This window comes from Triplophysa rosa, linkage group LG16, assembly GCF_024868665.1.
Source record: "Triplophysa rosa linkage group LG16, Trosa_1v2, whole genome shotgun sequence".
In the NCBI taxonomy this organism is placed as follows: Eukaryota; Metazoa; Chordata; class Actinopteri; order Cypriniformes; family Nemacheilidae; genus Triplophysa; species Triplophysa rosa.
Genome location: NC_079905.1, coordinates 6,996,508 through 7,024,039, shown reverse-complemented (window position 1 = coordinate 7,024,039; position 27,532 = coordinate 6,996,508). Strand labels below are relative to the sequence as shown.

At 39.4% G+C, this 27,532-nt stretch overlaps 2 protein-coding genes across 5 annotated transcripts; one reads left to right on the top strand and one right to left on the bottom strand.

Moving 5' to 3' along the window:
* Positions 1-2,096: 2,096 nt before the first annotated feature.
* On the top strand, positions 2,097-10,054 carry ptpn23b (protein tyrosine phosphatase, non-receptor type 23, b). The gene is made up of 20 exons (XM_057355405.1): positions 2,097-2,295; positions 2,861-2,935; positions 3,073-3,200; positions 3,295-3,371; positions 3,455-3,504; positions 3,611-3,742; positions 3,823-3,903; positions 3,983-4,108; positions 4,208-4,255; positions 4,426-4,482; positions 5,166-5,224; positions 5,418-5,497; positions 5,579-5,693; positions 5,793-5,858; positions 5,979-6,118; positions 6,428-6,733; positions 6,814-6,968; positions 7,103-7,254; positions 7,334-7,513; positions 7,601-10,054. The coding sequence occupies exons 1-20, from the start codon at positions 2,212-2,214 to the stop codon at positions 9,024-9,026; spliced, it is 3,537 nt and encodes a 1,178-aa protein (XP_057211388.1). The 5' UTR covers positions 2,097-2,211; the 3' UTR covers positions 9,027-10,054.
* A 1,150-nt stretch (positions 10,055-11,204) lies between these two features.
* Positions 11,205-27,112, bottom strand: cspg5b (chondroitin sulfate proteoglycan 5b). Of its 4 annotated transcripts, XM_057355145.1 has the most exons (7): positions 26,393-27,111; positions 20,658-21,492; positions 17,232-17,420; positions 15,526-15,601; positions 14,988-15,044; positions 13,389-13,520; positions 11,205-11,943 (listed from the first exon to the last, which is right to left on the bottom strand). In XM_057355145.1, the coding sequence occupies exons 1-7, from the start codon at positions 26,487-26,489 to the stop codon at positions 11,653-11,655; spliced, it is 1,677 nt and encodes a 558-aa protein (XP_057211128.1). In that variant the 5' UTR covers positions 26,490-27,111; the 3' UTR covers positions 11,205-11,652. The 4 variants fall into 4 exon arrangements, with proteins under 4 accessions (XP_057211128.1, XP_057211126.1, XP_057211129.1 ...); XM_057355143.1 differs by lacking the exon at positions 14,988-15,044 and having other exon boundaries at positions 15,448-15,601; positions 26,393-27,112; XM_057355146.1 differs by lacking the exon at positions 14,988-15,044 and having other exon boundaries at positions 26,393-27,110.
* Between the last annotated feature and the right edge of the window lie 420 nt (positions 27,113-27,532).

The following is a 27,532-nucleotide window of genomic DNA, read 5'->3' as shown; positions in this document are numbered from 1 at the left end:
TCCTGGCACCCTGCTGTCACACCATGTCTCATATACACCCTGATTTTAGATCATTATATACACAGAGTGAGTGTTTGTGTATAACCTGTAATGCTCCTACACGTCCGTGAGATTTTACAGTTTTCTAGAGAGCAATATAGTGATGCTGTCACACCAACACAGACTGGTCCTGTGTTACCCAGCATGCATGAGTTTCTGCTTTACACACATTAGCATCTATTAATATTAAAGCAAGAATCCTTCCTGACACACCAGCATACATTACAACATACAGGTACAGATTACACCATCCAATCATCACAAGCGTTAAAACCACATCACCATTCCATCTTCCCTTCCATCTATATCGCCATGACAACCCTCATGACATCAGACTTTCCATCATACTCTTCTTTTGCTGTCACACACACATGCTCGCACACTTCTGACAGACAAACTTTGTTCCCTTGTTAACCCATTCAAATCTTTTCCTTGACTTTCTTTTATTTTAATAATAATTTAGAATCTATTCATGCTGCTCTAATACTACAAACTCTGATTCAGTTCAGTAAACTCCAATTAAAGTCTCCAAGTCTTGAGTCCATGAGAGACCAGGTGTCACCATGGTTACAGTAGAGAGACTGCGGGCTGTCAATCACTGGTTAGTCAGAGGCAGGACCCAGCTGGGCTTAAGAGTGATGAGATATGAAATATTAACGTCTTATTAATTATTGCCAAATGATTTCAACTCATTAAAATAGACACACTTTTTGGGCGGAGGATACACCGACCGTATGCATATTTCACATATGGATATCCCTCGGTATTTAAATTCGAGACACAAACTTTGCTCATGTCATTTGTATTAGCACTTGCAGGGCTGATTTCAAGAAGATTGCATCACTTCAACTTTAAAGTGGAGTTCTTTGCTTTTCTTAAACTTGAAGTGCTTTCCAAATGGCTGGCACCCTCTTCTTTGATCAAGCTGCTGCATTATTTTACACCATTGGAATACACCCCATGTTGGCAGATTGGTAATGCTAAGGAGACGAGTCTAACACAAGTCTAAATTCTGAAGTGTAGTCTGGTTTAAAACAGCTGTGCCATCACAGACAGGAATGGAATTATTGTGTCCCATAAACAGATATGTAAATTGATCATTAAACATGTAAACTGCATTAGTATAAGCATAGTTGTGAGTCTATATAAACTATGTAAACTCTCTTTTTACTCAAAATGCACCCTCTCATCTCACTCTACTCGCCTGATCTCATAGCAGAAGTCATTGCCTCTTTGATTAAGAGTTTATTATGTTGCCATAATTCCTGGGTAAATGTCATGGCCACCCCATGCAGGCAGATTAGCACCCCACCCCGCAGAAGAGGGAGGAAAGGAGGACTCACGCTCAGGAAAGACTGTGGGATGTTAAACAATCAATATAGTTGCAATGTTCTAGATACCACTGGAGAGAAAAGAGAGATGTTGTTCTCCAAACAGATGTTCCAGATACATCATTTAAGAGATTCCTAAAGCACAGACTGCGTCCCTTGCAACATTTTCTACCCGATACCAAAAATATTCAATATTCAAGTTGCACATTGAACGAACAAACAACCAAATAAATAAAAAAACTGAAACAATTTTACTTAAAAAATGGTTAAAGCTCATCGTGATTTATAGCCATGTATAGTAGTACCTCCTTATAGTAGTACCCACACACAGTACAGCCCCCATGTGGTTGCAGTGTTCTTCCGTGTATTTACTGGATCCTCCTGATCAGCCTGTCATTACTTTAAAATACATTACCGTATTTTAACAACTCAATGTGACATGCACTCCTATAGTCGTGGTTTTGTTTTAAACTTAGAAATGTACGAATATTTAACAGGCTCATTCAGCAGCGAAAACTAACCCAATGCTGCCATCCAGTGGTTACAAATCACAGCCCGAGATTGGGTAAACATGAGGGAAAAAACATTAATAATGTTCTAAAACAACGAGAAAAAAATAAAGCTATACACATTTCTAAAAGAATGAAAGAATTCGCCTATTTCAGGACTACAAGGAAATAATGCAAATAAAAAGCGCAAATGACGCAATTCCGGTGACGTATTTGTTTTGAGGAGGGAGCGTCAGGCAAGCTTCCTGCTCAAATCCAGACATAATTTCCCCGTTTTGTTAAAAACCTCTGAAAACTTTTGTTGAGCTTGAACAGTGTTTGGTGGAGGTAAAATGGAGGCCGTTCCTAGGATGCCAATGATTTGGCTGGAACTAAAGGAAGCGGGGGAGTTTGAGTTCAGCCCCACTGTAAAACAGGTGAGACTCTTTAATCCAACCTGTTGCGCAACAGTGCTCACAGACTGTACCAGAAATCTGTAGTCAGCTTTTGCGAGGTGTGGTCATGTTTTAACAATTTGTCCAGTGGCTGTATTTATTTAAATCGTCCTTTTACAGTACTTATCAGGGTTTAAAAGAATATGTCGTCACTGAAAGTCTATTTTTGGCCAGTGAAACAAGTTATTTGAAAAACAAACAGCTTCCTTTGTACACTTATCACAGTTCGTTTGCATTAAGCCAGCACTGGGCTCTTGGGTGACCATGACATATACGGCAGTAGGTGTCACGTGTGGATGTTATCAAAACAGTTTAGGGTGGAACTAGATTACAAAATACCTCTTGATGGGTCTTGTCTTGCAACCGTTAACAACAATAATAGATAACACGACTGCTGCTAAAGTGATGTCAAACAATGCCATAGCATGTACATAGTACTATGGCAATGAATTATGCTTTTATACTTTACCAAGAAAATATTCTAGAATAAAGTAAACATTTTGATTTGTCAGTTGTTAATCATTTATTTTCATTCTTTTACCCCCAGTACATTCATATAAACTATGGCGAGAACCCAGAGAACTACAGTGAGTCACTGAAGAGGCTGGAGGAGCTCAGACAGGTGGGTTTAGTTGGGTGATCAGGAGGATTATGGGGAATCTGCATTACATCACAGAGATGCTGATCAATACTTACAGTGATCATTGCTGATGAATATTGTATTAAAATCTCTCATTATTATTATTATTATTATTATAGACTGTGGTAAATTTACCAAGAGATTTTGAGGGTTGCAGCACTCTCAGGAAATACCTCGGTCAGCTGCACTTTCTGCAGAGTCGTGTTCCCATGGCAACCGGCCAGGAGGCTGCTGTGCCCGTGAAATGGTAAATGCGGCCGTCTGTGCTCGCTTTGACATTTGTCACATTCGTTACAGTCCACGTGCAGGTTCAGTGAAGTAATTTTTTCTTTTGATTGCAGGACGGACGTCTTCTCGGGAAGAAATGTCACACATAATGATATCAACTATGAGCAGGCATGTGTCCTGTATAACCTGGGTGAGTTAAATGCAATAACTGATATACCACAAGTAACTTCTTAATCAAGAGAGTTGTAAAAATGTGTTACTTATGTCTTTTAGGTGCTTTGCACTCGATTCTGGGCACTTTGGATAACCGTCTGTCTGAGGAGGTGAATGCAGACTTCATTACATAAATCTGAATTCGAATGTGCAACTAGGAAGCATTAAGAAAGATAAATACCTATTTGTATTTTTGTCTTCTTTGTGCGTTATAAGGGGATGAAAGTGTCCTGTACACATTTCCAGTGTGCTGCGGGGGCTTTTACATACATGAGAGAGCACTACAATCACACCTACAGTTCAGACATGAACAGCCAGACGCTGCAAATCAACATCAGCCTCATGCTGGTAAACGTTATGTCAGTCATGCTGCATTCCTTTCAGTTTTTCCTTTCATTTTTAAATGACGTTTTTATCTCTCTCTAAAGGCACAGGCCCAGGAGTGTCTCCTGGAGAAAACTCTACTAGACAACAGGAAAAGTCATTTAGTAGCAAAGATTTGTGCCCAGGTGGAATGTTTTTGTCATTTACCAAGCTCAAGTTTGATTTCGCAGTGCACTGCAACATTAATGCTGAGTGTGATCGCAGGTGTGCGACTATTACAAGGATTGTCTGAGGGTTTTGGAGCATTCTGAATGTGTGCCAGGAAGGATTCAGAAGGAGTGGAGGAAACTCATCAGCCTGAAGATCAGCTACTTCACTGCTATTACACACGTGAGATCTGCTTATTCACCATGAAACAAACCGCCATATGTTTGATACAGTATGTTTTTCCATAAGCATATTTTACTTTACATAATTGTTTTTCATTAGCTGCACATGGGAAAACAATCAGAGGAGCAGCAGAAATATGGAGAATCAGTAAGTGTGTGTGTGATGTACTGTGTGAGCTTTGTTCAGTTTTACATCATGTTTGACTTGACATCATGTTTACGCACAATTCTTCGGCCCACTGTAATAAAGGATCTGTGTTAAATAGAAGCGATTGAATGTATAATCATCTGATGAAGCCGCCTGCTGTTTCTCCACAGGTCGCCTACTTTCAGTTCTCCGTAGATAAACTTAATGAAGCAATTAAGCAGGGCAAGGTAAACATTTTCTCTCTCACGCACGCACGCACACACACAAACACACTAAGAAATCCAAATGTGGACATATAGTACCATACTGACATACCTGGATAGCTAATTGAAGTTACTGTTAGCTAACCCTTACAGACAATTTATATCAGTTTTAGAATTTAAAGGTCCAATGTGTAATTTTTTGGAGGATCTATTGACAGAAATACAATATAATATACATAACTATGTTGTACCTTACATAATGAAGAGTTAGGTTTTCATTACCTTAGAATGAGCTATTTCTATCTACATACGGGTCCCCTTGCATGGAATTCACCATGTTGTTTCTACGGTAGCCCTAAACGGACGAACTGCTCCACAGAGCGTGTTTCGTAAATACGTTATCTCATTCGGCAAAGAAGTGAAAACGTGACGACACCTTAGTCCCGTGTCAGCCACCGTAGAGCTTAGAAAGCGAGTGTTAAGCGGTGGAGTGAGCTGTTGGTTGCTCTTTGCAACCTCACCTCTAGACGCCGCTAAAGTTCATACACTGGACCTTTAATAAAAATATAATTTTCCCAGTTTGTATATTTTTTAGCAAACAAGGACATACCGAAATAATGTGTAGATAAGGGTAAGAATATACACACTCGCACAAACCCACCTGTTTCATTGAGCACATTTACATCTGTACTCATTGTTCTCTGTAGGGTCAACTGGATTCTGTGCAGGATGCTCTGAAATTCACAATGGATGTCATTGGTGGAAAGTAAGTCTTTTGGAATTTCATTGTGGCTTTTTTCCATTTAATGCTCAATTCAAAAGGACGCAAGAACAAAGGTGGCTCACAGTCCCTAGGCCCAAACAATATCAAAACTACAAAAATGTTACTACAATATTTGTGTCCAAACGCTAAATCTGTTTCTCCTGATTTTAATTTTCTCTTACATCTTGCCTATCAGATATAATTCGGTGAAGAAAGATAATGACTTCATTTACCACGAATCTGTGCCCAATCTGGACACGTTGGCAGGAGTCAAAGGTATAGAAAACTCTCATCTCTATATTAGAATGGTCATCATCAAATCATTGTTTTCTTAATCCAGTTACATCCGCTGTACAGGTGCCTCTTTGGTGAAACCCTTGCCTGTGACCCCAACTGATCCAAGTGTCACTGGTCCTGACCTCTTCTCTAAACTTGTTCCCATGGCAACCCATGAAGCTTCCTCCCTTTACAGGTCAGACATCATCGTAATGTCTTCCTAGATACTTCATCACTTGTTGTTTTAGGTGTTTAGAGAAGCTATTTCTCTTTGTAACCTTTTTGTCTCTCTTAGTGAGGAGAAGGCAAAGTTACTTAGGGAAATTGTGGCGAAAATAGAAGACAAAAACCAGGTCCTTGAGTAAGTTAACAACCTTATTGATGATTAAGAAATTCTAGCTTTATACTCAATTATCCACTTGTTGTCCACAAGTGTTGATATTCTTTGTATCTGTGGGCTTATAGCTGCATCTTTCCACAGGAGGTTTATGGAGTCTCTAAGCAATGACTCTGTTTATAAAATAGACATGTTTAAAACTCTTCCTGACACACTGCTGGAAAAATGTGCTTATCTCAGTGTGCGACCAGACACTGTCAAGAATCTAGTTCAGGCCATGCAAGGTGAGTGTGTATATACAAACACACATCATATGTTAGTATTAATGGTGGTGTCAAAGAGGTTATTAAAAGATGTATTTCATAGAAGACTTGTTGCCTCTTTTGCAACTAGAGGCATAAATGTGTAAAAATGTTTTGCAGGAATTACAAAATTAGAGATTGCATTTACAATCTCTAAAACTGAGTTTGTCTACATTAAAATTCACTGTGAAGGGAATTCGCTGTAAAGAGAAATATTTTACTACTGCGTTTCTTCTCAGTTTGGGTAAATTTTCAGATTGATCATCATGTCAAATGATGTCTGTGTTGCAGCGCTATCAAATGTTTACACTGATGTGGGTTCCTCTCTGGAGGAGATCCGCAGTGCCTTGGAAGAAGATGAGGCCGGGGAAAAGAGTTTAATGGAGGTGATGGGGCAGAAGGGATTGCCACCCAGGCCTTCAGCCCTGCAGGAGGTTCAAAAAGAGTTGACAAAATACGAGGCCGCCCATGAGGCAGCCAGCCAAACCAACACTGAACTTCACAGAGCTATGAATCAGCACATACCAAACCTACGGCTCTTCCAGGGATCTGTGGAAGATCTCAGAAATAGCCTGCCTCAGCCACAACTGAGTCAAGGTAAGATTATCTTTTCTATTGTAATTAAGTTGATTATACTGATTCTAAAAAGTTGAAAGTGCTCTCTCTTTTCTCATTAGATGATATGACGTCCTTGCAAAAAATGAAGACCATTCTCAACAAAGCTGATGAAATGCGAAAGCAGAGGATCTCATTGGAGAGCCAGCTTCGTGATCTCATTCATAAAGATGACATCACCGGCGTCCTGGTAACCGCAGATCGGGCTGAAATCAAGGTTAATTCAAACAAGATAATCATTATTTTAATACAAATGATTGTGTGCATTTGCTGATTGTGTGCATTTTGAAGTGGCAACCAAGTGCCACTTGTACAGGTTTGAATGCATTTGTTGTAAATTTTCTCTTTCAGACTTTGTTTGTGGAACAGTTGAAGAAATATGATCAGCTGAAGGGATATATAGAACAGAATTTACTAGCCCAGGGTAACATCCTGAAAGCACTAACAGATGCCAATGTGCAGTATGCCCCTGTCCGAAAGACGCTCACGCTCACAGAGCAACAGTATGTATTCTGCATATCTCACCATGATCAGAAGAAATGTTCGATGATTTTGTTTGTAATCGTGTTTTTTGGCCTGCAGATGGAACAGCACAGTGCAGTCCTTGATTGCCTCATTTGAGGCGTATGAGGATCTGATAAAGAAGGCTAAGGAGGGCAGAGACTTCTACCAGGATTTAGACAAGAAGACCTCTACCCTGTTGGACAAAACCAAGTCATATTGTCAAACCAGAGAGAATGAGCGAGTTGAGTTGCTGGAAAAGTAAGTTGTTTGTTGTATATGTATATTTGTATATGTGAAGATAATGGTAACCTTCATCAAATACTAATTTCTATATCCTTCTCATAGGGAGATTGGAAAAGGACAGCCTCCCAAACTCGGACAGAAAGGTGGACAGAGAGTTCCTGTTCCTAGATCTAGCCCATCCAGTCTTGAAGCTGTAGGTCCATCAGTTGCTCCTTTCATTGCTAGACAAGATCTCCCACAAGAAATGCGATGCTTCCCACCAAACACCAATTTCGCAGGAGGTCCGGTGCTTCCAAATCCCAGTTTGCATGGTGGATCCCCGCTTACTTGGCCACAAGGGGCAAACCCTTTTCCATCCACTCGTTTTCCAACCCCACAAGTTCCCAATACAGATTCAAAGCCCACACAACTGCCCCATCATCTCCCACAAAATCATATAACATACGTTCCATCCACAGGGATTCCACAACAGTTTCAGGTAAGAGGCACCGCACCTGTCTATCTTCAGGCTAACCAACCGACAACCTCACAGGTCCCAACTCAGGGATACAATCCAGCTCTCTGGCAGCAACCCCCTAGTGGGCCTGTTGCTGTTTCAGGGGGTTACACTGTGCCTCCACAACTGGGGCAGATGCCCCAAAATTGCTTTAGGCCTGGTGTACCAGGGCCACAAGTATCTATGCCAAACACATTTGGGCAGCCTCAGTCTTCCTCTGCCCAACAGATCATACAGGGAGCACCATACCAAAGACATAACATCCCCCCAAACGCACCAAGACATGCTTTTCCTGGGCAGATCTTGCCACCTATCCAACCTGGACAGTTCCAGCCACAGCAACAATCTGGACTACCACCAGGTTACAGACCAGCATTAGGTCCACATACTCAACCTTTGCATGGCCAATTTACAGCATCACAACCTCCAGGAGCCTTTTTTAACCAACATCAGTCTTCTCTTTCTAATCAGTTCCATCCTGGTCAACTTCCACAAGGCAGGCCACAGCCCTACATGGGCTGTCCTCCCACATCATTTCCATCATCACAGCCGATCTCAGGGTCTCAGAATTTCCCACAGGTAACTTTAAGCCAAAATGCTCAAATTCCATTTGGCGTTCGGCCATCCAACCTGCCCCAAATGCCCCAAGGAGCTTTACCACCACAAACTAACATGTATTCGTTTGGACCACCACAAGTGGGCCAACAGACCATTCCACCTCAATTCAACACCATGCCTAATGGAACAGGAAGACCAGCTATGTATACTCCCAGTCATAGCCAGATACCTGGCTCTTTGTCAGGACAGTCAGCAGTCCCAGTTATGGACAATCCAGTTCCTCCTTCACTGGCCAATACTCTCATACCTACTCCAACACCTGCTCACGTCTCCGCTTCTGAGCCTGACAAAATAAATCCGCAAGGGTCCCGTCGGGAGAACACATCTGGCTCCAGTACAATTCTGGATTCTCTTCAGAATAAAGTGGATAATCTCAGCATTGCATCTCAAAGTGAGGCCTCTAATTTTGGATAGGATAAATCACAATGTTGGTGCTGATCTGTCAAAGCAAGAGAATGGATCCATCAGTCATTACCAACAACTGCGCAGATGCTGTTAGCGGTTGTCAAGATACAATACAGAAAACAATTAGCGCTAACAAAAATGGTGAGAATGAACAATGAAGTTGTGGATAAAAAAGATCCTTTTGGTGATTCGGATCCTTTGTGGTCACTACCCAAGATATGATGCCTAAAACAACACTTACTGTGTGTTAGATTTTATTCATGTATAGTCCTTTAATACTTATTAAACTACTTACTAAGCACCAGACATATACTGAAGTGTCACTACATCTACTAACTGTGCTCTTAACACATTATGACTAAACAAATGTACTTTTTTCAAGCATATACTGTAGAAAACAACTCTTGCATTGATTTCTAATATGCAATCCTACACTTCTGTATCACTTTGCGATTCTGTTCCTATATAGCACTTTAGTCTGCACTCTAAGAATGATAAAGATGACGAAGAGATGATTGTTGATGTTGAATATAGTTTATTATAAATATTTTACTTCTAAAACTAAACATTTTGATACAATTTTCTTGCTCCTAAATTTACTTTTGAATAAGACATCTTTTAAAACTGTATGTATAACAAAAATTGAATAGGAAAAATGTAAGTGGGACACTAGTGTTTGTTTGCATTGTGCCACATAAATGTGAGGCTTCAAACACTGTGTGCATGTTGCTTCCATAATAAATCATGTGCTGGAAACACTGTTTGTGTATGTATTTCTACCTTCATAGAAAGTATGTTTTATATTTGATATAAGCTATATAAATGGACACTTAATGTCTGTGAAATCTACAAAGGACGCTACCTGTATGTAGTCACCAAGTAGTAATAATTAAATTTTATTAAGAGCATAAGAACATTGAGTGGAAAGTAAAAAGACATGTCTGCATTTACAGTAACTGTATTGACATCAGTTTGATCAGTCTGATGGTCTGGTTTATCTCAGATTGATTTAACAATGTTCCCAAAGGGTATACTGTATATACAGTACTTACCATTAAAGTATTTGTTGAAAATGAGTTAATGCATTAGCTAACATCAACTAACAATGAACAATACTTCAACAGTATTTATTAATCTTAGTTCATGTAAATTTCAGCATTTACAAATACATTTTTAAAATCAAAAGTTGTACTTGTTAACATTAGTTAATGCACCATGAACTAACATACAGTTGTATTGACATTAATAACTAGTATTAATAAAAAATAATAAATGCTAAAAATTATTTCTCATTGTTAGGTCATGTTAGCTAACGCATTTACTCATTTTAACAAATACAGCATCATTGTCATAAGTGTATGGAGTTAATAAGGAAATATCTCAAATTTGCTTGCATTTGATCTACAAAGTAGATTTCTAAGTATTTATTCATTTTACATTTGTTTATTTAGGCCTATTCAATATACAACTTTTCAATAATTCTCTAAATATTCTTTTAGATGTAAATGAATGAAGTCCATGTATTTTCTCATAGACCTTTAAATTCCACAGTACAGTACTGAAGTGTGCTAAATATGTGCCAACGTTGATTTACGTCATGCACCACTGCCCTAATAGGCTACAACCATGGCAGTTTGTGTAGCGGTGATGTGCCACTCTGTTAAACTGTACTAAAGAGGTCAGAGGGAGGAGCAATGAAATACATTACAAAGGTCACGCTGTGCATAGTGGGTGCTGACTGGAATATAGTATTGAACAGTATTGACATGCGATGTTGTTGCAAACCCGAAAATAGCAAACAATGTCTGTGTGTAGGAATACATCTTAGTAATGAGCAAAATAGTTTTTTTTACTCTCCTCAAAGACACCCAGTCTTCTATATCAGTAGTCTGTACACGCCATCCTTCGCTTTTGATTCTCTTTGATGAAGTGAGTGCTGGGAGACTGACCCAGTTTTCCTTTGTGAGAAGGTTTTGGCTTGAGCAGAATGCCACACTCGGAGCATTGAAGTGTTTTGCAGATGCTTGGAGAACATGGCATCATAGATTATCAACATTATACTCATTATATGATCTTTAAAATGTGAAATCATTTTTCTACTTTTAACATCTTTCATGTTTCTGTACAGATGAGGACATCATGTTTTTTTGTTTTGTTGTTGCGCTAAAGAACCAGCAATCATTTCAGAACAGTTCTTAAGTTTTTTATTCCAAGTGAAAGTATTAATCTAACATTAAAAACACAAAAAGCACCTTGTTAGTAACAAAAGTTATCACGTTGTTTGTTTACTCTGAACATATATATACAGGTTCATTTCTGTGAATGCATGTGTGAATGACAATTTAACGTTTAACAAAATACATCAAATCAAAACACATCTGACTTTTGCGTTTGTAATTCCAAAACAATCATTTTCCCCTTTTGTCGTTACCTTTTATTTTTCCTTTCATTTTTTTTAGATATTTACTTGAAACCTCCCCAGTTTCTTGATCTATTTAAATCATGCAAATCATTATTGATGTTTTATCACCAATGTCTCCTAAAACTGTTCGACTCACAGATGTGAATGCAGTATTTTCAAATCAAGTTTATTTTCAAACAATTTCATTTGTCCCTGTTGAAGGCTTCCACTATATTAAGGTATGTAGGCTGTACCCAGATGAGGACTGGATGAGCCAGAGAGAACCCCTGGCAGGGAGCGCGTGCTGATGGGGCTGTAGCCGGGCTCAGAGCTGCGTCTGGGACAAATCTGGGACAGAGGCCTCGCCTGCCCTGACCTGCCCGGAGGGCGACGCAACACGGGGGACTTTTTAGGGGACTTGGGGAGTTTGTAGAGGAAGACATTGTAGTGGAGTGGGCGGCTTGTCTCAGGGTTCATTTTTGCTTCTTTGGGGAGGAGCAACTCTAAGTCGATGGTCACGCCACCCTGGACACACACAGACACACAAAGGCACAGATACAAAGTACACAGAGGCGTAGTAACAGAACATCGGTACGAACGTGTGAATATTTGAAAGGACCACACAAAACGTAAACATAATTTCACAAATACAACACAAACATAAGCAAACCCATACAAACAAAAACACAAACAAAGCTAATTATAATTTGCATATAAAATGAAGAAACTACAACCTTAAGCTTATTTTCAGTAATATTTACTGTAGATGTCCATTTTAGTCTTAATATCAAACCAGCACAAGCTATAACTGAGTAAAGAAGTGGATAGTACTTTATACATCACTTCAACTCCATATTGGGTAGAAAGTGTGCTTAAACAATCATACATATCAGGTAGAACAAATTTTGTGTATATAAGCAGTTGCTTCTAACTAAGAGCATCAAATTTATTATCAAGCACCAATGACCAAAGCTCTGCCCAAAATCCTACAAGCTAGTATTTGAAATACCACACATTGACACTATTGACAAAGTCCAGCAATGTGGAGCAAATGATGCTTAGTCTAAATCTGGACTAAAGTCAGCCTACAGTAATATTTTGAAGCAGTATTATGATGGTGAAATGTGCAGTATGATTAGCGATACCTCTGAAATTCTAAAGCCATGCACAAGAGCAAAGCAGGAACGTGAGAAGCAGGAGCACATACAGGAAGAATAGAGCTCAGGAATACAATGGCACTCGATTGTGTACTGATAAAACAAACTGATTTTATTCTCAGTTTATCTCAGCAACAAATAAAGTACAAAACCAAAACAATGTCAATACATAAAAATTAGACATCAATTAATTTTAAGACACATAAGCTTTAAAACTTTACAAACACTAAAATACTGCTTGTTCACAGTATCAAACATATATTTAGACATGCTCACTGAATAAGTCACCAAACATCTACAAATCTCAAATTTTTTTCTAAAGTCGTCTAAATAACCATGTTATTTCCATAAAAACATTTCATATCTTTAAAACAAAAGAACACAGATGCATGCTGATTCAGAGTAAGGCAGGACAGGCAGGAAGTCAGAAGGTGTCACAAAGGTTGAAACCTGAGGTTAAACCTTTGGGTCTGGGTGAAGCGTTACATAGCTTGACGGGACTTAGCGGTACATAGGGTAGCATAACAAAGCTTGACATGATGTAGGGTGACAGCAAGCCAGGACGAGGTGAAGGTGACAATGCGTACGGTGTTCGATGAGGAGCAAGTTAGCATGCTAGTTCAGAGCTTCATCTGTGTTTTGAAGTCACACAGATGGGTGCAAGGTAGAGCGCTATGTTGCTGTGTGAGTTTTTGGCCCATTGGGAAATTTTAATAGGAACAGGGAGCTGTCAGTGTGGGCTTTGTTACAGTCACAGCGCCAGCGTGTGGCAGCAGGGCAGTACTACACGTTCATGTTTTTCAGTGAGTTTACCTCCTCTGCGTTGTCTTCACCGGCTGCCTTGTTGTTTTCGTGGTTCGGCGTGAGCGAGTTCTGAATGTTCAGAGGCTCGTCCTCTTTAGGGGGACATTTGGGACAATCGGGCTCTTCCTTGGTGGTGTCGTCCTGTGACAGATACACACAGAGATGAGCAATGATTATATTGTGCAAACATTTTCACTCTATCAAAGCCTCTGGGACCCTGGCATTAATATCAGGCTCAGGGATCCAAGAACCCAGGTAAGACCTGCTGTGTAACTAAAGGCAAAATCCTGCCTGTAATACGACAAGTGATCATTCATCTATGGTTTATAATACAAATGCACCTTGGCCAAAAGCATCATCTTGAGTGATTGGATCACAATGCATTATCAAGTCACCGCTGTATCTCTGTCCACTTGTGATCAGTTTGCCAGATGTAAGAAACAGATGTAAAGAGAGCCTTGTGAACAAGGAAAACAGAGCATCCTTGTTGTGCAACATCTTGGTTTTTAATGCTACGTTTACCATTGTCACTGCTTTTTAACTAATTCTAGGTATACAGACTGTTTCAGTGACATAAACAAACCTTATGTGGCCCAAACTTAACTTCCGGTTGACCTCCGCAAAAAATCGATTTAACTGTTGAGTAGTGTATGTTTAATGTAATACAATTCATATGCAATAAAATATTCATATTCATTAGTATATCAATATCCATTAATTATCAAATTAATTGTTATATTATAACCAAACACAGAACTTAGGGCCAGGCGTGTGCGTCCAATGAAACCGTCTATAAGCACATAGCAATTAAAAGCAAGGCATTTTTGAAAGTGCCATGTTTGGGAACTCGCTACCTGTAATATCTCTTTATGAAACACAAAAGCAGTGATTGTAAATGGGAGGAACAGAAACAATTATTTATTTACACTCGAGGAACAGACAGGTAATAAGTTTTAATATAAAAAGTTTAATAACATCTTTGACTTGTTTGTTCAGTTGTTAAAGGAACAGCTCACCAAAATATGAAAATTCTCTAACCAATTAAATTTTGCCTCAGGAGACATTTATTAACCCACTGAAGTCATTTATTTGAATGATGCTTGTATATGTGTTTTTATATAAAATCTATATAAAATTGTTTGTGTTCAGCTAAAGAAAGGTAGTCATCTGAGATGGCATAAGGGCGAGTAAATTACGAAAGAATGTTCATATTTGTGTGAACTATGGCTTTAATTGTAGACCCTAATGCTACAAAAACTGAACCTTGGCTCCTCGATGTGTTAGTGCTTTGGATAGTGTGGAGAGATTAAAAGCAGATAAACAGTTGGCTAGACAATTTCTGTTAGATAGCAGAGGATTAGAAAAATGTTTCCTAGCAGCACAATGTAGATAATCAAAATGTCACTTAGAATGAGGAAGCTTTGGGATTTTAAGACATAGAGCACTGTAGTATTAAATCTAATGCTTTGATGGTTATGAATGATTGTTAAGGGGATATAAGCTCAAGAAGAGGAAAAGATGCACGAGCTACAAGACGCCTCAAGCCTTTTTTTTCAGCAGAGCATCAAAGGTCACTCACTGGGAAGAGGTCAGTTTGGATCATCTTACCTCACAGCTGCAATCCTCTTTGGGTTTATATTCCCACGTATATCTGCTCATGGTTTTCTAAGGAGTGGGGTGGCGAGAAAGGATTATTCTACTAACACCTCATGAAAAAAGAGCTCTGATTGGTGTATCATGATGTCATTCATGTTTGACATATCTAAACACCTGATTGGTCAGATAATATGGCATTTATTACCCACTGGACAAACTGCAAAATGTAAAAAAAACCTCTCAAATACAGTAAGTCAGTTATCACAATGCATCATGTAGTCTGCAGTACCTCACATGGCCTCATAAAACATGGGGGCGAATGTGAGTCAAGGAAAAAAAAGAGTTGAAGAGGAGGATGCATCTGACACTTGTCTAATGTTAATGATGAAGAGGGACAATGAGAGGAACGCACACAAAGATTCACACGCATGCTCAGTGGAGAACAGCGGGAAAGAGAGGAAAGGACAGTTACCTGACACAAAACGTTATCATAATAAGCCAAAGCACTGGCATGGGGGAGATTAGTCGGGGTGTCACACAGTTTCCTTACATTTGCATGAGAATTTTCAGGAACGGTGCACAGCGAGAAGTTATCCACAGGCTGCTCCGACTGTGGCCGGCTCTTACTGCAAGACAGAGAAAAGTAAATAAACTCATAATTCATTTAAAGGGGGCATGCAACGGTGTTTCATGCATTCTGACTTTTTACAATGTTAAACGTGCTGTCTTCTCATGCTTGACATGGTCAACTTGTCAAAAATGGGCAATTCTCTCGGAAAAGCAAGCCCACGGCAAGGTGAAAGAAATAGCCCGCTCACGCGTCAACTGACGAGCGAGACCCGCTTACCATCAAGATTGGCTGCGCTGCGTCAAGATTGGCTTCGCTGTGGGCCTGCAGCTGCAGCTCGCGATAGTGAGAGGTGTGTGTTTGTTTGTTCACAGCATTTAGTGATGGATGTTATATAAGCGGTGGATATAACGCTGGATTTGGAGATTGTTTGAAACTGACAGACGGCACGCTAAAAGATGCAGGACATGAACCGCACGCGGTAAGTGAAACTGAGTCATATGTCTGTGTTTTGTTGCCAATGTGTGCCCACGTGCTTTAGTTCCATGACCCATCCCCCCCCCGTCGTATGTTTTCGGAAATAATCGTACAGCTGTATCTGTCTTTTATAAATGTGATCAAACTAAAGACTCTACTGCGATACTATACTATTCTGTAAGGACTCAAGAATAACACGAGATGTGCAGAAACTGAGTTATGGCCACTTTAAGGATCCAATGTGTAATTTTTTGGAGGATCTATTGACAGAAGTGCAAAATAATATACATAACAATGTCTTCAGAATTGTATAAATACCTAACCTAATGAAGCGTTATGTTTTTATTACCTTAGAATGAGCTATTTCTATCTACATACACCGCGGGTCTCTTACATGGAATTCGCCATGTTGTTTCTACAGTAGCCCTAAATGGACACACTGCTCTACAGAGCGTGTTTCGTAAATACGTTATCTCCTTGGGTAAAAAACAAAACGTGACAACATCTTAGCCCTGTGTCAGCCACCATAGTGCTTCCAAAGGGAGGGGTAGAGAGAGCCATTGGTTGCAATTCGCGACCTCACCACTAGATGCCACAAAACTTCATACACTGGCCCTTTAAAAGATATACTTCTGGTTAATCACCATGTATGCTACAGTATATAAAAGGTATATAAAATAAGTCATAAAATCAACTTCATATTTTATAATAGTAAGATAACTGTCTGATTATCTCATATGTGCTTCTCATCAATATCAAGGTGTTTTAGAAGCTCCTTCTCAGCTTTGAGATTAAAAGGTACTACCACTTCCTTTCGTTGTGGTAACAATTGTTGAAATCTTTTTCACTCTGTTTCCCTCTCTTGATTTCCATCGTCTCCTTTTCCACTCCAATCCTGACAACTTGGGCTGTTTAAATGCTGTTGGCTGCACAGTATGTAGGTCATTTTACACACACTTTGTCAGATTGGCCTACTTTTGGTAAATGGATGATATCATTGCGACGAAAGCCCATGTTAACACTTAACTGTACTCTACAATGATGTGTGTACATGCTAAAAGGTTTTTAGGTAATCAATATATAAGCATCCAACATCTGTGGATATAAGCATCTGCCAAATGCATGTAATGTTATGTAATATCATATCAGAGATGTAGTCACTCATTTTAAAATGAACTGCGGTTGCCTCCTTATGTCATGTGGAGATTCACCTGCGCTTACGAAGTCGTCTGTTTTCAGTCTTGAGGAGGTACAGCTTCTTGGAGAAAAAGACGATGACCATGAAAAGAAAGAGCAACATGATGGTGGCCCCGCCCACTGCTATACACATCACTTGGAAGTCTGAGATGGCCGACTGGCACCTGGAACCCTTGTTCCAGATAAACTCCTGGACATTACATCTACAAAGAGGAAAATAGATAAGAGGTTTTCAACACTGACCAAAACACCACCCGTTTCTGTCATATCTGTTTTAAAGATTTAAGAAAATATAAAAAAATAATTCTTAAAGAGCTCTCTTTTAATAACATTTCTTTTCTGAAGAGAATATACTGTATTCGTGACACACATAAGAAAAAATGGCTGTGTAAAGCGAAAGCAATGGAGATTACTTGTGTCGAGTCGAGTCTTATGTTTATACAAAGGACCGGTTGATTTAAGGTGCTGTCTAATACTGTTTGTGATATTTTTTCTGAGATCCAAACAAGCTGGCCATGACACAAACATCTGTGCCGAGATGAAAGAGCGAGAGAGATAAATGCTATGGAAAGATGGCTGTATCCTTGTACACGAGGAGCGTGTGGTGTGCGAGCGTGGCCTGTTGACCCATTTATCAATAGAAGGATTTTTCTGCAAGGTTGCTCTCTCAGAGACCTTATGAGTGGTGACTGCACCTACTTCACAGCACAGATGGTCCAGTCAAGGACATGTGTCCATTCCACTGAGAATAAAGCACCTGAGCTGTGATCCGAATAAACTTTACAGCTCCAAAATATCTGCTGCAAGCCAAACTGAACACCCTATATGCTAATGAATAAATCAGAAGTGCACGCATTCAATGTTATATTTAATGTTTGACAAATGTTAAGTTAAACTTCAGTTACGTTTTCTCAAGAATGTGTTGTCACGTGTGTTTCAGCAGTTGTTAAAGGAAAAGTTCAACTCAAAATCAAAATTGTGTTCATTTTTACTCACCCACATGTTTTAAGACCTACCGGCGTCTTCGGAACACAAATAAAGATATTTTAGGTGACATCCGAGAGATTTCCAGGCCTTCTCATAGACATCATGGTTATAGTTGTTGTCAAGGTCCAGAAAAGTACTAAAGACATTGTTAAATTGATCCATCCGTTCATAGTGGCTCAATTGAAATTTTTTGAAGCGACGACAATACTTTATGTGCGAAAAACAAACCAAAATAACGACTTTAATCGATATATTCTCCTCTGTCTTGTCAGTCTATGGTGCGCGTTCACGAGAGCTCTTCGACGCATCGAATCGACAACTATTACCATGATGTCTATGAGGAGGCCTGTAAATCTCTCGGATGTCACCTAAAATGTCTTGATTTGTGTTTCGAAGATGCCTGGAGGTCATAAAACATATTGACGTCATGTGGGTGAGTAAAAAACAACACAATTCGTATTTTTTAAAAAGAACTTGTTGCTATGTTGTTTTTTAGGGTGTTCTGGGTGGTTACTAGGTAGTCGTATTCTGGTCCCTAAATGGCTCAGGTCTTGTTGGATTTTTGATATAGTATTATCAAGTCTAGTATCTAGTATTACGTAGTTTAATCCTTACTATGAAAGTATGAGCAATAGAAAAGATGTTGTTTAATGATCCTAGTAACATTCACAAAAAAATAATATATACACTTAATCGCACAATTTACCCCGAAGCTAGTGTGTGCGTGTGTGTTTGTGTGTGTGCATGCGTGCTAAAGGCAAATCAATATGGCACAGAAAATGATTGCTTTGTATGTAGGCCACGCTTACTCTCTAGCCTAAAGAACAGATCAATGTGAAACTCAGTTGAATAGTTTTTACTACACATTCATTTGGTGTAAGCTACTGGTTGGGCATCACGCCCCCGAATCGACTTTTGCAGAAAAATACATCCTGCCACACACCTTAAGCAAATCAAATCTTCAAACCATAGCAGTTTTTATGTTGCAATAGATATAAAAGTAGGAAACCTGACTTTTTTAAACAACACTGACCCTATTAGTAACTCCCTCTCAACAAAATAGCCCCATGGCATGCGCCAAACACAAAAGTCCACTGCCATGTTGAAAGTTGTTAATGCTAAGCCAGATTGTCTGTGTGGATTTGAAGTTGACTTTTTATTAGTGTATTTTGGAAGAGAATAATTGTTATAATTGTGCGGACAGAAAACACAGTTCACTGGGATGCCGCCAGTGTAGAGAGTCTTAACCAGTGTGAAATAGCAGTGCTATGCAACTCCCGCTGGCACACACAGCATAACACCATATGCCATTCTGTAGCTATGAGGTTTGACTATACACAAATAAAAAAGTAGTATAATACACAATATGACAGGCCCATACCAGCAAGCTGAATTGGGGGCTTTAGTTGTTTAACACACAGACACGCACTCACGCACCAACACACACAGAGAGAGAGAGAGAGAGAGAGATCTGGGCTTTGACCCAAATCCCTTAAAGCAAATGTTTAAAAAGGGTCAGTGTGGGTCTCAGAGTAGAGTAGGATTGTGGCAGAGGAGTTTGGATTTAAGAGCCACGAAGCCACAATCACACAGGCCTGGAGTAGCCTACAAAAGTTTGTAGTGTTTTGATAAAATGATATCAATAGATTGGGAATGAGATCAAATGCAATTGCATTTTGATACACAGTGTATATAGATTGCACTTTTCTCCTGTTCCTGCTTTCTAAATCAACACTACACATGCTGGGTGTAGCATGTTGAAGGCAGTGATCACTGAAGTTCATTTTCCTGGCTCTTTTATGCACTGTTATGTCACCATAACCTTGTCCCAACCTTAAAGTCACCATGAAATCAAACAGGAAAATTGTGTTTTACACAGTGTTGCAGTGATTACTATAAACGATATAACCGTGCACACCTTTTTTTTTTTTCATTTGGACTTGTAATCTTTAATCAAAAACATTAAGCTCCTCTCCCCCTCTCAACAACAACTCTTCACCACATGACCTAAGCAACAAAAAAGAGGTAGGACTATACTGACTGTCCAATGGTCAGGCATTTTTAGCCCTCCCCTCCAGGCCCAATTTACAACAAACCAATTAAGAAGGGAAGGGCAAAATAAAGCCCCACCCTACATTTCTTTTCTAACTTAGGATATACGTCACGATACAGAAAAGAAGTCATTCGCAACATCCGTTTCATGGTGACTAAGATTCTTAGATTCTCTTTGAAATGTAAGACAAACATAATCCCACACCATGAACAGATGGATGCCGATCATACATGAAAATAACCGAACTTCATCTTCAAACTCATTTTGACTGTTTGATCGGATTCAGATGCTGACAAAAACGTTGGTGGTCTTTTTTTAAGATGTTATTATATAATTTTAGGTCTGTGTATATTTGTATAGGTGCGTGTTAATCAGATACACGAGAATGTGTGCATCTTACCGGCAAAAAGCGCCAATACCGTCAATCACGTAACACTGGCCTCCATTGAAACAGTAACCGGTGATGACCGTACATGCCGGGAGACATGTTTCATTTATACGCAGAAATCCAGGAAGACAAGCCAAGTTGTCAGCTTCTCTGGAACCTGCTGGGTCAGAAACCCCAGATCCGCCGTCTTCAACTCCAAATGATTTTTTATTCGAAGGAACAGCGCTAGCAACAAAAGGCCAATTTTCATCTTCCATATCTGGCGGTGTTGGTTGGCTCTCATCTGGGTAAACTTCAGTGGGGGTGTAGTCAGGTGACAGATAATCATAAAAATCTGAAAGTGTCCAGGACGTTGGATCTCCTCCCTGGAGCTCCTGAACCCAAGGACGATCGTTGCTGATATGTTGAGGAGGAGGTGGGTTGTAAAAACTGACCGTAATAGTTTCTTCAGGTGGGGAAGGGGTGGATTCATATGGAGTCCGGTCAACATCCAACAACGTCCCATCTGCTTGTAGTATCTCACTCTTCCAGAGTGGGGCGCTGTTTTCGCTGCTCTCTTCACTAAAATCCATTTGGGACAGGCCTCGGGTCTGGGGGTCAGCCAGGGTGGGCAGTTTGGCAGCCATGCCACCTGCCGTCAGATCCATTAGGTGTTGCCGCTCGGATGATTCGACATTGGTTGTGGTCGCAGTTTCTCCACCACTCCCTGACTCCTCCCCAGCTCGTGGTTTTCGAGAGTGAACTTGGGTGATAGGTGTGGCCTCATCAGGAAGTGCAGGCTTAAGCCCCTCCCCATTTGACTGAGAGGAGTTAGTGCGTAGAGTAGAGTTGGAGATGAATGAACTACCTGAAAATTCATAAATAAAAGTTAGTCAAAACTTTACACATTAAACTATCCAAACAATTAAACAGGAAATCGTATGGTCGGTTGTACAGTTGGAACTGACCAATCAGATTCAAGTATTCCAGAGAGCTGAATACAAAGTAAATATCACAATATAATGTGCTTAAAGGGATGGTTTACCCAAAAATAAAAATCATGTCATTGTTTATTCACCCTCATGTGGTTCAAAACCTGTTTATGACGCTTTCATCTGTGGAACACAAAAGAAGATATTTTGAGAAATGCCTGTGGTTTTGTGTCCATGCAATAGAAATCAATGGGAACCCATTCAAAATATCTTACTTTATGTTCTGCATAAGAAAGTCATACAGGTTTGGAATGACATGAGGCAGAGTAAATGATGAACAAATTTTCATTTTTGGGTGAACTATCACTTTACTGCTTCAGTGCATCCTCCATTAGAGTTTCACATCTGCATACTGCAATTCAATGCCTTTAACAGATGTGAGCACAAAAAGCCCTTAAAGCAATTGGCAAAGACCCACTGAGCTCAGACAGCTGGAAACAAGCAGTACAGCAATTTACAGTCCACATTTTTAATACATTAAACCATAAATTATTACAATTTCACATACTTAAATATGACATATTCCTGATGCTGCTATGCATGTGTGGATGCTCACTAAATATTTACACTGCATTTATAGCCATACAGAATAAAACATACAAAAGACAAATACTACCCTGTAGACAACATACAAACACATATCTGCTTAATTATACACTGCTGTGTGAGAGGGCCCAGATTTCTTTCCAAAGCAGCTTGTGATAGCTGGATTAGGAGCTCTGATTTACCAATGTACCCCCTTCAATTTGAGCCAGAACTGGGATTCAGATTAGGATTAAGGGCTGTGTGTTGTGACTCGCAATGGTCAATCTGAAAAGCATGAGTGAGCGGCAAGTAAACTCTCACAGACTCACACGTAAATTAATGGGAAATTCTTTTGTAGCATTACACATCTCAACATCTCGCTGACCTAATTTATTGTCCTTTGGGAGGTGGCTGATGTTGTCAAATCTAAGGAGTCTAATGCAGTCATCCTCAAACATAACACATGGGCATATACACATATACACAAAGGTAATAGAGCCTCTATTGTTTAATCTGACTAACATTAAAAGCAGAAAACAAGAATGAGGAATATAAACAGTGATGTCCAGGGAGCATATTTGTAAGATACAGTATTTGCTTTTAATGCCACCTCAGGTTAGATTAAACCATTAAAATATGTGGTGTATAGTACAAAATGGACAAATGAGCAATAAAGCAATAATTAACTACAATATTATTATTTGTTGATCATGTATTGTATTAATATTTTGAGTCATTCTCCTGGCCTGTGTCTTCATAAATTTGCACATTTGTTTCTCAAATTCTTCTCAAAACTGAGCTTCAGTTTATACCCCAAACACAACAATGCAACATGAATACATTTGAATGTATTTTAAATAATATATGTGAATAATATTTAAATTGTCCAAAGTTGGAGATCACGTTTGACCACTACTGTATGGTTTAATTATCAGATTTGAACTAATTATTTTCATCTTCAAAGCTGCAATCCATACCACTTTATTGCATGTTTGTTTGAAACATAAAATTGCAGGTTACTTTACATACTTTTCTATGCATATATCACAATTCCCATGAATTATAAATAACAAATTATAAATCATTTTATAAGATCACCATTGTAAGTGGGGTTAAGGTAAGGAGAGTTTTGAACACTTGCTCAATAACTGATTGTCGTTTATTTTCATACAAAAAGTTATGGATTGCATCTTAACTTTCAGTTTTTGATTGACAGTGTGAAATTCAGTTTCCGAGGGGCATTCTTGGTGCAATTCCTCTTCATTGAATCAAATGCGAGTCGCATCCTTCCCTGACAGACAGTCTCACACGCACAGTTGCCAAAAACCAATGTAAAGGAGCTGCCGTTTTGGAACATCTCAAAAGCAACGCTGAACACAGAGCTCTCTGTCCTCTCCACTCCAATCATTTCCTCCATTTCTCTCATTCATTTATTCACACGATCCCCCCGAGAGAGAAACAGAGATTGTTACGCATGCATGAATAATTTCTCATGCCACGTTCAAGCATACTATTAAGTTCTAATCTTAGGTTCTCGCCAGCATGATGTTTAAAACTAGTACAGCTGCAAAATGATCAGATATGTTCGTTTTGTCATTTTAACAGCCTGCAAAGCCTGTGGCTTTGTAGATGTTGTAAAAAATGCCAACCAAGCAAAAGAAAATGGTAGAAGAGGGTACAAGATGAAAACAGTTTTCATTTGCATACCTCTTCACAAAGGGGTCAACAGAGAGAAAAGAAGGGTCAGGGAAAGGAGCAGGTGAAAGAAAAATAACACAAAAACACATCTATGCTGTTCTAAAAAAAATGAGTGTGTTTCTCTTTCCGCTTTTCTAAAGACCAGCGCCAAAAGCCTTTGAGAGGGATTTCTGTTCTCTGTTTAGTAAGCATGTCACGGTAGCATGGACGAGAGGGATAGCAGGGGAAAATGGGTGTAAGATTCAGAGCGAGAAAGAAATCGGGGAGAGAGAAGCCTTCCAACTATTTTCTCATGACCTCACCGGAGAGACATTTAAATCTGCAAAAAAGTGTGTGAAAGTATGTTGTCTTTTTCTCTCACTGTGCCCATGGCCTCTATTTACAAGCAAACAAGACAAATACAAATGAATAATCTGTGAAAAACAGATACATGCAAGTGCATTACTGGCTAGTTAACTGTGAACCAAATTTGCCAAACATGACCTAGTCAAACATGCAAGGATCATGATGTGCAAAACTCTGAATGATGCTGAGCTCTGTAGGTGCAGATCGGGTACAGGATAGGCAAAATCTACCCTGCTGTTCAGACTTTCTTTCATTTCCTTACATATAAACAAACCCAACATTTAACTCATCACACTTTAGATTACTTACACCCTTTCCCTTAGAATACAACAGCTCTCCTGAATTTAATTCACACGCTGAGCCCATGTGGTTTGATATAAATAGTACCGTAATACAGTTTGGCAGGGGAGCTGGCATGGTTGTCCAAGGCATCAGGGATGGGATGTAGGTGCACAGCAGTGTCGGTACAAAGCCGAACAAATAGAGAGTACCAGACCTGTATTATGAATGGTGCCAACTTTATACCACACACACGTGAAAAAAGCACTACTGTACAGTTTCAGCAAAATCACAATGATCTGTATATACACTGTGACAGCTGTATTACTTGTACAGCTGCTCACCTAAAAATGATTATCTTGGTCTCTGACATGTATGTCAGAATGTTTTCAGCTTATTCATAAACACAAGTTTAAAATCTAAATGAGGTTTAGTATAGTATGACGGGGACATTTTATCTAAAATATTTTTTATGTAGTAGTGTGTGAAATGATGAAATAGCGGTCAAATTTTAAAAGCCTAAGTTATGTATCTGCAAGATTCAACTACAAGTATTCTGAAAGTGTGCTTTGACTCCATAAAGACTGAAAACCAGCAAGTGTCCCACAGGTTGTGCAGCATCATAAGTCTCCAGCAGCGTGGACAGCTCTAGTGTCAGCGGCCGGTAGGATAAATACCGTCAGCCCTCACTGGGAGCTCTGTACGGGGAGACTAGGCAGACGCTTGTTGATGCTAATGCTCATTGACAGTCTCCGCTGTTAGTAGAGCTCAGTGGCAGATGGCCTTCTCGGGCCGTGCATGGAAAATATCTTAGCAATTCTAGCAAGAAAGCACCTAAATGGCAGGAACCATACATTTTAAACACCAAAAAAGTCAGTTTATGTAGTTTATGTAGCACCTGCACAATGCACACAGTCTCAAAACAGTGTTACAGTGCTAAAGTTTACATTAAACATTACGGTCCTCTGCTAAGCAGTTCAAAAAAATCAATATATACTGTATATACACACACATACATATAACAAACATACATATACTGTATATATAGTATATATATATATATATGAATGTGTGCTAAATGTATGTAATTTTGTGAATGCATCCCGACTCCCTCTCAAAGTGGAGTATGCGAGTCTGTTGCCATAGGAATGCAGCCAGGTCTTGGCAAAAACAACAAAGGAGAGTAACAGCCTTTTGTCACAGCATGTCCACCGAAGAAATTTCAGCTAGAGATGAAATTGTGTTTCACTTATAGTAATGATTGTCTGTATGTATACAACGAATGTATATCATAATAAACTGAATATAAAAAAGTTAAAACAGACAAACATTCCAAATATTGTTCCATGAAAGACTTGAAAAGACAATTTAATGAACTTGTCCTGAGAAAACACAAAATGCCATATTCAGCACATTTAGATGAGAAAACTTAACCTCATGGAATACCTTCCTTTTTTCTCAGATCTCTTAAAAATACAACAATAAAAACCCGTCCACTGAGGTTTATGCCAATAATTCCTGTAACAACAAGAGAACCTGCTGATGCTTGGAAGGCAAACACAAGCATAGGTAATATACTAATCTGCATGGTTTTATTGCTTCATTATTGAAGCAAATCATACATACGTTTTCCTCTCTTTTGCTTCTGGGATGAAGTGTGACACGTTCTTGACAGGACCAGACCGAGATTCTAAGGTCAGATCTCTGAATAAAGTCTGGCTGCATCCAGTTGTTTACTTGGCAAACAGTTTTCAGCGTGCGTCTATGATGGACATAGCAAAATCTAGCAAACTTTAGTCAGCATACATTTTACTTTATCAAGAAACGTCCACATACGGTTTTTCTTTCTCCCCATTTTCAGCAACTTTAAGTTGAAGGATAACCTGGACATTTCCACTCTCCACATAAATTATTTTATCGTCTACTTACCATTAGCACACAAAGGTACGATGTAAACAAGCAGGACGCTGGACAGCACCATTGACTTCCAACCAGCCGAACAAAACTGCGCGTGCCTGTAGTTCATCGTGACAAACGATCTTTAAAGATTGTGTAAACTAAACCAGAGGACCTTCTTCTTACGTTACAGTCATACGGGGAATATTATGAAGAATTTGAGCAAGAATTCTGGACATATATATCCTTATAGAGCGCGCCGCTTCATGCCAACTTCGGATGTTGTTTTCAGCTTTTGCCGCAGTTGTTATTCCTCTTTGGTCGGGAATCAGGACACACCGAAGGCATCCGCTATGGACCCATCATCTCTTATCATATCATCTCCAAGATGCAACAGATAATGTGGTGGGTTTTTTTGCCCAAGAGCATAAAATTACACTGAATTAAAGTCGTACTACTTGCACGCTTGCAGTATCTGCACTAAGTCCAGCTAGCTGACGAACTATGTGCACGCACACGTATGTGCGCGGCGAGCCCGCAGCAAGTTTTGTGTGCCAGTTCATTCGCTGGCGATCAAAGTTATTTGCGCATGCGCCTAATTAGCGACACCGTTTTTGTGATCGAATCGTTGAAAAAAAAATGATTCATCCGTGTTAAAGTTTATAGTATACTTGAAAGCTCGCAACAGAATGATACAGTAGTTTGCTTAAAAACGTCCTATTCATCCCCAGTGGTTTAGTTTCTGCGCGCAATCACATATTGATGCGCGAATGCTTTTGAACTGAGGGTTTCTAAGACCAAAACAAAAGAGAGGAGCAATGAAGGCGGCTCCCCCGAACAAAGCCTATGAAACTGGGTCACACAGATACACCAATGATGGACTCAAAGTAGAGCAGCGCCTAACGTAACGTTACACATAACCGCTTTTGTTTGTGTTTTTGCGGAGGGACACTAACACCAAACCCAGTTTTTAGGTTATAAAATTGCAACCGCGTGTTGGCATTCTTTCGTGGGACATATTTTCAGTCACAACAACTAAAGTGATTTTAATCCGCAGATTCCGCACTATCACATTATGTTATAGTCTACCCAAAGTGAAAATAATGCCCTGTTGTCCTTCCAAAACTGCTCAACTTAATTATCACCTCCAAAAACAATAAGTACCATAATAGT